The sequence below is a fragment of the Podarcis filfolensis genome, assembly GCF_964270895.1.
Source record: "Podarcis filfolensis genome assembly, chromosome: 15".
Taxonomy (NCBI): Eukaryota; Metazoa; Chordata; class Lepidosauria; order Squamata; family Lacertidae; genus Podarcis; species Podarcis filfolensis.
The window spans coordinates 4166278-4178869 of NC_139618.1; the positions used below are offsets into that span (position 1 = coordinate 4166278).

The window sequence follows — 12592 nt, forward strand, 5'->3', positions numbered from 1 at the left end:
CATTTTGGAAACTTATTGTCCTAGTCTCTTTCAGTAATGTTTATAACTATGTATTTTGCCTTCCTTGTCTTACTCAATTTATGCCAGATTTATGAGATAGCATTAAGTGTTAAACTGCAGCCTTCACCAACTTGGTGTGGGCACTAGGTGCTGTTGACTACAACTCCTATGCTGAATGGGGATGGGGAGTTGGCAAAGGTTGCTAGTGGTGGCTATACTGGTTTATGCTTGTCATTGGAAACTGCAGGATACTTTTTTATTAGTTTAATTGAAGACATTCCCATAAATCTCCAAGTGCGTTAATGAAATATGCATATACTATGTATTTTGGCCAGTAGTGATGTATGGAAGTGAAAGCTGGACCATAAAGAAGGCTGGTCGCCAAAGAATTGATGCTTTTGAATTCTGGTGCTGGAGGAGACTCTTCAGAGTCCCATGGACTGCAAGAAGATCAAACGTATCCATTCTTAAGGAAATCAGCCCTGAGTGCTCACTGGAAGGACAGATCCTGAAGCTGAGGCTCCAATACTTTAGCCACCTCATGAGAAGAGAAGACTCCCTGGAAAAGACCCTGATGTTGGGAAAGATGGAGGGCACAAGGAGAAGGGGACGACAGAGGACGAGATGGTTGGATAGTGTTCTTGAAGCTACCAGCATGAGTTTGACCAAACTGCGGGAGGCAGTGGAAGACAGAAGTGCCTGGCGTACTCTGGTCCATGGGGTCACGAAGAGTCGGACACGACTAAACGACTAAACAACAACAACAAAATGTATTTTGGAGGCAAAAAATGCAGTAGTTGCAGATCATTTGTGGGCTACATAGAAAAAGACATGTACTCAGTCTCCATTAATTCTAGAGTAAAATGTCATGAATAGGCCTCACTACTCACTTCTTTGCCACTCAGTATGTCTACTTTACCCCCATTATAGACCCAGGTAACACCTAGTTATGCTCTGTGATCCCAATTGCTAATTCCATGCTGCATCGCAATGTCAGACTGAATCAAATTCAGATTTCTCGGTTGTCTAACTCAACTACACCAGCCACAGTTACCATATGTTACACACAGCAGGTTAATCAAGAGGGTTTTTGCACCTTCCCTCTCAAAGAAGAGATTTTGCCAAATATTAGATATACAACATTGGACTTGAAATGCAAGACACAATCCCGCCCCCCAACCAAATGACAAGGGCTCTGTAGCCAAGAAGTCCTGCTCCTGGGCATCACAATTTGATTAAGAGAAAGGGACGGCACCATGGCTGGCATATGGGAGTACACTGGACGGTGTCCACGGCTAAATTTGTTTCATTTATATGTAATTTGCCATGAAATAGAGAGAGGGAGAGAGAGCAAGGGAGGGAGACTGCAGCCCGTGGACGTGTTGTATTTCCGCATTTCATTTGGGTGATTCCAATTGTCTTGGATTTGGGGGTGGGGAAAGCAATTATTGCTTTTGTGCATCTTGTGGGGTTATTGGGTGTCCTGTGGAGCTTATCATGAACTGAGATGTAAAACATTTTACAGGTCTCCATAAATGGTATAAATCGTATTACCTATTGTCCTTAACCAGGGTGATAATTCCTTCAAGCTCCAACGGCTGTTTCTCTGTGTGAGCTGCATATGTTTAGCTTCATGCCTGGCGTGCCATTAATCTATCAAGAAGCTGCTTTGACATTGGGAAGTCTGACAAGTCCATCCCTGTTTAATAGCTAAATCAGGTACGGCTAACAAGAACTGTTTAAAAATCACAAGGTGAGGGTAGAGGTCAGGATATCCTAGCTCCGGTATGGTAAACATGACATCCTTTTACTTTACTAAATTGTCTATAACCCCATAATTTTTGTATCTTCCTTCATGAAGGCTGGCAGCTTTAAATAGAAGTACAATAAAACTTTAAAGAGAGCACTTTGGGATCAATACATCTATATATTTGAGGCCGTACGTTGTACAGTCTTATCAAATGTAGTCTCCAAGATTGTGAGACAGTCACTATTTGAACGTCACCTCAGATATGAACTCAATAGATGGTTTTAGCAAGGTGTTAGCCCTACTTTTCTCAAGCCCCTTCCACAATATGAGGATGATAATGACTCTGACCTTCCTCACAGGGATGTTGTACAGATTGCTAATATATGTGAAGTGCTTTAAACACAGAAAATACTCTATATAAATTGCATCTTTTAAGTATGATGGGTATGATCGTTATTTCTAGAAGGCTGGGGGTGTGGTCATTGTTTCTTAACATTGTGCTAGTGCTGAACACAGCTGGTGGCTGTGCAGATGTTGTTGGGTTTTTATTAGCCTTAGCCGGTGTGGCCAATGCTCAGGGATCATAGAAGGTGGAATTCAGCAGCCTCTGGAGGGTGGACATATCACAGCTACCAGCTAGGCAAAAACATTCATGTAGAGACTCCTGTAAATATATACACTTCTGACTCATGCGAGCAAGAGGTGACATGACAGAAGTTTATAAAATCATGCATGGCATGGAGAAAAGATACTTATTTTTTCATAATAGAACTCATGGGCATCCACTGAAGCTGAATGTTGGAATATTTGGGACTGATAAAAGGAAATACTACTTCACACAGCACACACTTAAAACGATGGGATGTTCTCCCACGAGAGACAGCGATGGTCACCAACTTGCATGGCTTTAAAAGAAGATTGGGCAAATTCCTGAAGGATAAGCCTATCTGTGGCTATGCTCTGCCTCCACAAATGGAGGCAGTCATGAATACCAGCTGCTGGAAGCTACAGGAAGGGAGGGTGCTCTTGTGCCTGGGTCTGGCTCACGGTTTTCCCAGTTGGGCATCTGGTGGGATGCTGGACAAGATGGCTTGGTCCAGCAGGTTATTCTTATGTTCATATTCTATTCAGAGAGGAGTCTGGACTGGAACAATTAAGAGAAAGAGAGAACAAAGGCAGCACAATATAGTCTATTGTTCCTTACGGCTTTCTTCAGGAAAGTCCTGGGATAACCAATTGTTCTTGGCTAACCCCCACCTTCTCCATTACCCCATCCAGACTGGTGGGTCCCTCCAAACAGGACTGGGGAACCTGTGGCCCTCCAGATGTTGTTGGACTCCAACTCCCATCATCCCTTATCAATAGCCTGGCTGGCAGGCACTGATGAGTCCAGTAACATCTGAAGGACTACAGTTTCCCTATCTCTGCTCTGGGGACTTAAAATTGGGCAGGAAAATCTGTATTTCTAAACTCTCTGTTCCTCTTCCATTTTTACTGGTTTCCCTTCAAGATATTTTTTTAAATTATTCCCCAAAACTCCTTGCTTTGTTCTACTCTTGCACTTTCAACTCAATGAAAAGGAAAGAAAGGGAACTACTGAAAAAGAATGAGGGTTTGACTCTGATATATTTTCATAAACTCTTAATGTGGACTCTGGATTGTGTCTCTGGGGAGTTCTTCAGTGGCAGGAAAAGTAGAGATAAAATGCAGTTGGGTTTGGGTTTTTCCCCCTTTCCCTTTGCTATTTGTCATGAAATGGAAAGGCGAGGAAAAGGAACAAGCTAGCTTGCGGGAAGATGCAATATTTCATCTAATGGCATTAGCTTAATTGTATTGGCGAAGCTCTACACCATTATATAGCTTGTTTGGAAACAACACAAGAGAGAAAAACAGGATGAAAACCAAGAACCTGAATATGTTGCTAAAACAACTAACAATTTGGTTGGAAGTAGAACACCCAAATTTTGGGAGTGGAAGATAATGTAAGTAAAAGGCGTAATATGACTTGTGCCTGCGGCTACAGAAAATGGCATTCATTGCCATGGAATATGTGGCTATTACAGGCAGATTAGTCAGCTACAACCCATTGTTGTTTTTAATCAGGGATGGGGAATGGATGCTCCAAACTCTCCAGCTCCAGCTCTCATCAGGCCCAGCCAACATAGCTAACAGGCAAGAATAAAAGGATTTATAGAAACCACAGAGCCTAGGACTTGCCAATCAGAAGGTCGCGGTTCGAATCCCCGCAACGGGGTGAGCTCCCGTTGCTCGGTCCCTGCTCCTGCCAACCTAGCAGTTCGAAAGCACGTCAAAGTGCAAGTAGATAAATAGGTACCGCTCTGGCGGGAAGGTAAACGGCATTTCCGTGCGCTGCTCTGGTTCGCCAGAAGCGGCTTAGTCATGCTGGCCACATGACCCGGAAGCTGTACGCCGGCTCCCTCGGCCAACTGGAAGGCCACAGGTTAGCCACCTGTTTTAATCTTGAAATTTGTATTTCAAGACTTTCTGCAGGGTTTCAGGCAGAAGACATCTGCAGACCTGCCTAGAGATGCTGGGGATTGAACCTGGGACATTCTGCATGCAAAGCAAATACATTTCCTTTGGAAAAGCCGCCCAAGAAACATAAACACCTCAACAGGTTGAAGGTGGTAGTCAGAGGCACAACTGTCCGGTATTCGTTTATCATGGGAATAATTTATTTAATGAATTTTTTTGCTTACCCTGTTTAATGGTAAATAACACCACACCCTCAAAAAGTGGTCTAGAAAAGCCTTTTAATAAACATTGTGAGTTTTTAAAGTTTAGTATAATAGATATACAAACAATATATAAGCATTGCCATGTTTATCGAGATATTGCCATGTTTTAATCTTTCACTCTTAATTTTTTTTGTAATAAAATTTTATTAGTTTTCAATTACAGTCCAATAATAGCCTCATTGTAGTAATACTAATTTATAATACAATTATTAATACCAATCATTCAAATACTGAATTATATAATTTAAAGTACTCCCCCCCCCGCATGCTAGATTTGATGGTTTTCTTTATTTCTGCATTCCAAAATCTTATCTGTTTCAATTACAATCCGGTCATGATAATAATCCCTTATACAACAACTGCAATATTAATAACTTCTATTCACGTTGACACAATAAATGATTTATAAAAATGCAAGTGAGGAACTCACAACTTGTTCTTCGTGTGTGTGGCAATTATTCTTTCCTCTCACTCTTAATTATAATCATCTTTTAAGACATTTCAACCACTTGTTCTTAACTTTTTTTATACAGTAATTTCAATATTCCTTGCAAACTGGTTGATTTTATGACAAATTAAACAGTATATAAATCTTGCAAGATTAAAATAAGAGGAAATATTAAAGAGCAAAGCAGGTGCCTTTGCTGTACTCTTTTTTGGCATTCGCTAAAAACATTTTTCTTCAGGCAAGCCTATCCAGACATGCAGAACTTCGGCATGTGTTTTCATCTGCTCTTTTGCTTATCCTTGCTTTTAATCATTATTATTTTTTCTGAATGTTCTAAATAGCTGCTTTCAACGGATAATTGGCGGCTTTTTCTGACAAAGGCACGTAACTGATCATTTTATTTTCCTTTTCTTCTTCGAGGTTCCATTACAATCAAGCGGCGTATAAATCTTGCGAAATATATATATATATACACACACACCCCCAAATATTAAAAAACCCAACCGTGGCTTGCCTTGCCTTCAGCCTGCTGGGATATGGTGGATTTCAGGCGTCGAAAAGAAAGTTGCTCGAGTCTCCCTCAGGGCGCCCTTCGCGCGTGCGCGAGCGCGCGCACACAGACATACACGCGCCGGCATTTAAAAAAAAAAAAAAAAAACCCTCAAGAGGCTAACGGCTAATAACGGCAGCGGCGGCGGCGCGCCTTGGTAAACCCCGCCAATTTTTTTTTTATTATTATTCTTTCCTTCGCGCGCGCTTCCTTCTGCCTTGTGTGTCCGTGAGCGCGCACACGAGGTGGGAGGGGAAGCGCGAGGGAAGGCGGGAGCGCGCGAGCTCTAACGGACTGAGGGGAGCGCGAGAAACAGCGAAGGAGCGAGCCTGCGCGCGCGAGCGAGCGAGCGAGGGAGGCGAGAAGGGGCGGGCAGGCCAGTGTTGAGGGAAGCTGTCGCTGCCGCCGCCGCCGCCGCCGCTCTTTTTCTCCTGCTCCTCCTCCTCTTTCGCTTCTATTCCTCCGCCGCTGCCGCCGGGCATGCGAGGCGATGGCCGCGGGCGGCGCGTGGAGCGTTGAGGAGCGGACCTACCGCCGCTTCCTGGAGCTTTTCCTGGGCGAGTTCCGCGGACCCTTCGGCGCCGAGCCGTCGCCCCCGTCCGGCGGCGGGGCAGAAGGCGACGCGGGGCGGGAAGCTGAGGAAGCCGTCGAGGTCGAAGAAGAAGCCGTGAGGGGAGACGAAGAAGAAGGTGGCGAAGGAGGAGGGGACGGCGAGCCGCCGCCGCCGCCTGAGGAAGAGGGAGGAGGCGAAGAAGAAGCCGACGACGAGGCGCTGGACGAAGGCGACGATGCTGCTGCTGCCGCCGGCGACGAGGAGGAGGGAGCCGGCGGCGACGGAGACAGCCGCGTCGGAGAAGCGCAGCCCGAGGAGGAGCTGCCTCCGGCTGTGGCCCCGGCGGCAGTGCCCGCTTCGCAGCCGCAGCCTCCCGCCCGGCCGGCCAGCCCGCCGCCGCCGCCGCTGCCCTCGCTGCCCCGGCCGCTCTCGGAGCACATCACCGAGGAGGAGGTGGAGGGCGAGTGCCTGGACCTCTGCCTGCAGCAGCTCTACAAGTAGTGAGTAGGAAGGGGAGTGTGTGGGGGGAGAGAGGTCAGCCCCCCCAGCAGAACCAGCATCCTGGGGGGAACGGCGGCTGCCGTGCATATCGCCCCCCTGCAACCTCCGAAAAGCAGAGCCGTGCTAGGAGAAAGAGATGTTTCCATACCTATTCACAACCCCCCGAAATGCATAACCTTCGTAGGAGAAACTGGACCTATAACATCCTCAACACCCCCCCCCCCAAAAGCATAACAGATTCCAGCAGAAATAGATGTAGAAATAGCAGAAATTCTAGCATAAATAGATGTTTCTATACCTATTGATTCTCCTTGTCCCCTGAAAAGCATAACCATTCTAGGGGAAACTGTGGTTACTGTACCTATAAACGCCACCCCCCCAACCCCGAAAGAGAAGCAGAACCATCCTAAGGGGAAATTGTTGCTGTAGTTTTTACCAGCTGCCCAAGAAACATAACCATCCTAGAAGAAATTGCTGCCGCTGTACATATTATATACCCCCCCCAAAAGCATAACTATTCTTGGGGAAATTGTTGCTAGTCCATCTATTACCACTCCCAAAAAAGTAACCACCCTATAATTAATATCATAATCATTGGTGATAATTGCTATTAATATTAACAATTCCTAGGATAGTGGTGTGTGTGCATGTTGTAATAAGTATAGTAACAATTTTACCTGTGATGGTTATGTACAATTTTCTCTCCCCCCCCCCCCAAAAGAAATCAGACACTGAGTTCAGAATAATGCAATTTGAACAGATGGGTTAAACAGATAAAAGAAATCCTATAGTGTTTATTGCCAGGCAAGGTGTCTTGGCATAATAAACTGTAACTAAATGGAATCATTAAAGCCCCTGAACTTATTATCATTATCATTATTACCACTACCATAATTGTTAGCATTATCAGTGTTGCCACTCACGTGTTAGTTATTATAGTTTTAGGTTGGGACCCATTGCAACAAAAAAAAACCCTCCTAGGAAAAAATATTACTATATCCATTACAAAAAACTAACATGAAAATATAACCATCCTTGGAGAAATTGTTGTTACTATTCTTATTGTGTATATAAACTCCATATGAACAGACTCAAATCCTGTGATCATCACCTGAGGCCCTTCTTCATGCGCTTCCTCCATGAGAGGTCTGACAGTGGAAAAGTCTCCCTCTGGAGGTGGTGGAATCTCCTTCATTGGAGGTTTTAAAGCAGAGGTTGGATGACCATCTGTCATGGATGCTTTAATTGAGATCCCTGCATTGCAGAGGGTTGGTCTAGATGACCCTCAGGTCCCTTCCAACTCTGCAGTTCTATAATTCTATGAATATGAGAAAGGGCCTTTTCTGTAGTGGCTCCCTGTTTGTGGAATGCCTTCTCCAGGAAGTCTTGCCTGGCACCTTCATTACATATCTTTGAACACTAGGTGAAAACGGTTTCCTTTAACTACACTTTTCACTGATTAACATTCTATGTCCTTTTAAATTTGTTTGTGAGAAGGGGGCTAATGATTTGTTTTTGTTTTAATAAAAATGAATGAATGAATAAATAATGATTACAATCCTATAAAAGATATCCTGGGGAAAATATTACCATTATTGATAATAATTATGATAATTTTTTCTAGGGTGGTTGTGTGCATTTTGTAAAAGTTCCCATGCTAAAACTAGCATAAATAAAATAATAAGTGTTGATAGCTATGGTGGTGGTGATGTTTATCAAAGCTGTCACCCCACTACTTTATTACAGTTGTATGGAATGCATTGCAAGCAAAGACATGCATAATCATAAGAGAAAGTATTCCTATTGTCATGGTTACTGTTTGTCATCCACACTTTCTTATCATTATACTATATTATATATTGCCTATTATTGCCGAGTACAAAAAAAAACCACAGGGCAAATCAGTTGATTTATTTACTGAATGTTGATTTTGCAAGATAGAAATGAGAGCTTACATAATAAAATAACAATGGTATTATTATTCCCCGTACCTCATTTACTATGATTTTCAGAGTGTGTTTATGTTTTAAGAACGCATAGCCACCATAAGACAATGAAAGATCAAATGTTATCCAACACACAATAAAAGGTCAACCCTGGATTAAGTGACACAGGTCAGCCACAGACTAGGTGAGTGAATCATAAAAGGTTCCTACCCTCTAGTCCTAGAACTGTATCTTCTTGGAAGACACATTCTTCTTTCCCAGTTCAGCTGTGAAGTAGGTGGACTTACGAGGGAAACAGTACTTTTGAGCATGTATTAAGAACCCCACTTCCTTGGAAGGTGCACCAAGCCCCATGCTCAGCTATGGAATATTCAGGTTGATGACAAGGAAGAGTGCTCTTGAGCATGTGCAGAGAGCCCCAGGATCTTCTCTTTGGAAGAGATGCCATCCTCTTACCACCTCAGCTCTGGATTGCAGATTAGGGGAAGGGGTCCCTAAACCATTGACCAGAAGTATATTGGTTGCCCTCCTGCTCTCCAGAATGTTCTTTCCTTTATCCATTGATCCCTAATGCCAGGAATATGCAGATAAGGAAAAAGATGCCCCAGGAATGCTGAATCTTTCTTCCAACTCCAGGATCTTGTTTTATAAAAAGGAGAGTGTGTGTGCCCCCAAATATGTGCAGAATGTGTCATTTCCCTCAGCCTACTCTACTTTCTCCTCCTCCTCCCACGTCCCTTTCTGTCTCTGGGATTAGAGAACAAGACTTTTGTGTCAAAGAGGGTGACTTTGAGATCTGACAAATGCTCATTTTAGAAACTAGGGGCTGAATTCTGGGGGTCCTTCTGAGCTAATTTGAGCTAGAAACCAATTGCAATATTTTGTTTCTGAGAGGTGCCAGAGCAGCCATGGCATATGTCTGATGAAAAAGAGGGTGAATCCATGTGTGCAGAGTGTCATTTCTCTCCCCTCCATTTCCCCCTCCTAGAACAGTCTTTCCCAACCTGGTGCCCCTGGTTGAGAAAGGCTGCTCTAGGGTTGGAGAACAAAACTTTTGCTTGAGTGTATTTCAGGCTGTCATGAGTCCTTGGAACCATTTCTCTTAGAAATCAAGGGCTTAGGGTTCTTGCTGGGCTGAACCTTGAAATCTTTTTTACTTCCCCTTCATCCATGTTCACTCCACTGGAATTTTGCTTTTGAGGGGCAGCATTGTCTCTACTTAGCTGTGGGATTTAGGAGATGCTGCCTGTAAGCATGTGTAGAGTGTTGTTCCCATCCTCTTAATATGCCTCTGAGATTAAAGGACAAGGGTTCTGTGTCAGAGATAAAATTGCAGGCAGGTTTGGTCCTCAGCTTCTTATTTCAGAAACTATGGAATGTAGCTCAGAGACCCTACAAGTTTAATTTAAATTGGGGCTCAGGCCCATAATTATTTTGTCCCCATCCCCTCACTTGAAGATACCACCTCAGTTTGAGAATATGCAAATGACTGTCCAAAAAAAAGAGTGCCACTGTGCATGTGCTGAGTGAACATATCTTTCTCTAACCCACCACATACAAGATCAGTCATTCTTCTTATTGCACATGGACATTTGCAGTTCAAGCTTGCCTGGAAGTGTGTCGTGTGTGTATGGGGGGGGGGAGGCTGTCCTTACTCTGTCCTTACTCTTCTACCTGCTTTATTTCAGACTATTCTGTTGCCTATTTTTATTTTGTTAAATCACTAATACTGTAAATGGATTCTTAGAGAAACATAAACAAAAGTTAATTAATTGTGACTAAGGGTATTCTGACTAAGTTCAAAGGTGCTTTGTTTTTTACTATGTCACCTATTCTTTGGCCATGCATTGGCAATGAAAAGAGGTTCCTGGGTTTGGCTTGTTGGTTTTGAGCTGATCACAGGTGAGCTTTGAGTTGAAGTGGGAAGGACAATTGTTGGGAAACTCAAGGAGACTTCTTTAAAAATATAAAGGGGGAGTTGGCATCAGAAACTGGGGAGGAAGGTTATATTTCAGGGAGCAAGGTAGGAGAGGGCATGGTGTGCATTGTAAATGAAAGGCTGATGGCAGCAAACATTGAAGTGGAGGCTTCTAAGAGAATTGAGAGAATGATTGGCTTGGGTCTCAAGCTGACTGTTAGCAGAAGGACTACAGAAGGATAGGCAAGGGAGTTAAGCAAAACGGGGTGACATTAAGGGCCAAACAGTTGTGTGATTGGATCTCTTAACTTCCTTTAACTTTTAAACAGGTCAGGGTGCTCCAAATGCTGTGAGACAAATAGGTTTAACCCCTTCCAGCATGCCATTTCCAAATATAAATCTCCTTCAAACCTCTCTTAGATTTGTGTGAGGTATGAAGAAGCTAAATAATGGGACTGATAGAATGTGAAGGAATGCTTTGCTGCAGGAAGGTTTATGATCAGGTGGCTAGACTGCTGGAAAGGGTTATGCAACAGAAGATGTAGGGGGCCTTATGTGGGTGGGTGGTTGATTTGATGAGTCATCCTGAGGGTGATAAATTTGGGAAGGAAGAACTTGGAGTGGGATTGGGTCCTACAGTGAGAGTGCCCTGGATGTTTTCCTAACTTCTAGCTCTCTGCTGCTTCCATTCTTAAAGGATGGGTAGATAAGAGTAAAACATAAATTTTGGCTGTGTTGTGGAGGGAAGATACCTCATGCCTCTCGTAGAATAGGGATGAGTATTTCAGCAGCTGATTGTTAGTAGGTAATGGGATAGGGGATGTGGAGAAAGAAGCAATATATTTGTCAGCTTGAAAGCATCACGAGCATAAGTCTTCAGGATAAGCTATTCCAAGCCTTAGGGGTATTTGAATTGCTGGCTACAGTAGCTAGGAATACTTCATATACTGGGCTGTACAGGATTGTTCTCCGGGTATGCTTTGTACAAGATTTAGAGCACAAAGCAGGAGGCAGATGGGATCTATTCCCAGCATGAAAAGCCTGTAGACTAAAACCTTAAGATCAGTTACCCATGCTTTGTGCTATGCTTCTGCTTTAGCTTTGTAGACTGGAAGTAAGAATGGTTGTTAGTGGCCTTTTCTTCCAAAGAAACCTTTTAAGACTGATAACTGCTGCAGGAGACAAATGAACCTGTGAAAATATGCACAGCACGCAGGGGAGCTTTGTTACTGAGCTGATAATTGTAATAAAAGGTGTTACTCTATTGCCAAAGAAGGGAAAAGGAAATTTTACAATTACGCAGTCTTATTTGTATTCACTTGTGACCTCTGAAATAATAGGGCAGCAGAACTGGAACTTTAGAATAAAATGCTTGTATTTTTGCACATACGCATATCTACCTCTACCCAAACTGCTTTGTAGAAAAAGTATTGTTTTTTTTCAGTATGGTAGCAGTTTAGTCACATGAGATCACATTGCCAAAATGCCTTTTTTGTTTTAAAATAACAAATGCAAAAGGTTGCACACTGTGTCTCTCCAATATATTCAAATTTATTTCAGATATTTCTTTAAGATTTTAAAATAAGGTGCTTCTTAACTTTTGCAAAAGGAATACAGAACCTCTGCTCAGACAGCCTGCTTATAAAACTGAAAGGTAGTTTTACTTCTAAACTATGTTACCAGTAGCAGTATGTCATAATTTTAATCCTCTGGAGAGGTGCTGCTCATTTCCATTAATTTTCCAGTTCTTGCAAATCCTGTTTCTGAATTTCATTTATGCTATCCATGTTTTATATAGTTATAGTTCCAGATGTGCTTTTAGTGCTAATCAGGCCACGTCTGGAGTACTCTGTCCAGTTCTAGCTATCACATGGAGTGTGTCGAGGGCAATTGGGCTGGTGAAGTGGTCTGGAAACAAAATCCTTTGAGAAACACTAGAGGGAGCTGAGTATGTTTATCCTGAAGAAGAGACAATTTAAGAAGAGACATGGTAGTGGTCCTTAAATAACAGAATGGTTGTCATGGAGAAGATGCTGAACTGTTCTCTGTTGCGCCAGAGGGCAATGCAAACTATAACCAGTGGGTGAAGATTTTGGCTAAACATTAGAAGAAAACTTCCAGTGGTAGGAGCTGCCTGACATTGGAACAGACTGCTTTAGGAGGAGGC

At 43.2% G+C, this 12592-nt stretch overlaps 2 protein-coding genes across 2 annotated transcripts in view; both read left to right on the top strand.

The window, feature by feature from the left end:
* The window catches only part of PRR11 (proline rich 11), a 188237-nt gene that overhangs the window by 27763 nt on the left and 147882 nt on the right, over window positions 1–12592 (top strand). The window lies entirely within an intron of this gene.
* PPM1E (protein phosphatase, Mg2+/Mn2+ dependent 1E) overlaps window positions 5765–12592 on the top strand; it is an 84846-nt gene continuing 78018 nt past the window's right edge. Inside the window, exon 1 of the mRNA XM_083587602.1 lies at window positions 5765–6560. Within this exon, the coding sequence (XP_083443728.1) occupies window positions 5998–6560 (563 nt within the window). The 5' untranslated portion in view covers window positions 5765–5997. The remainder of the gene's footprint in view (window positions 6561–12592) is intronic.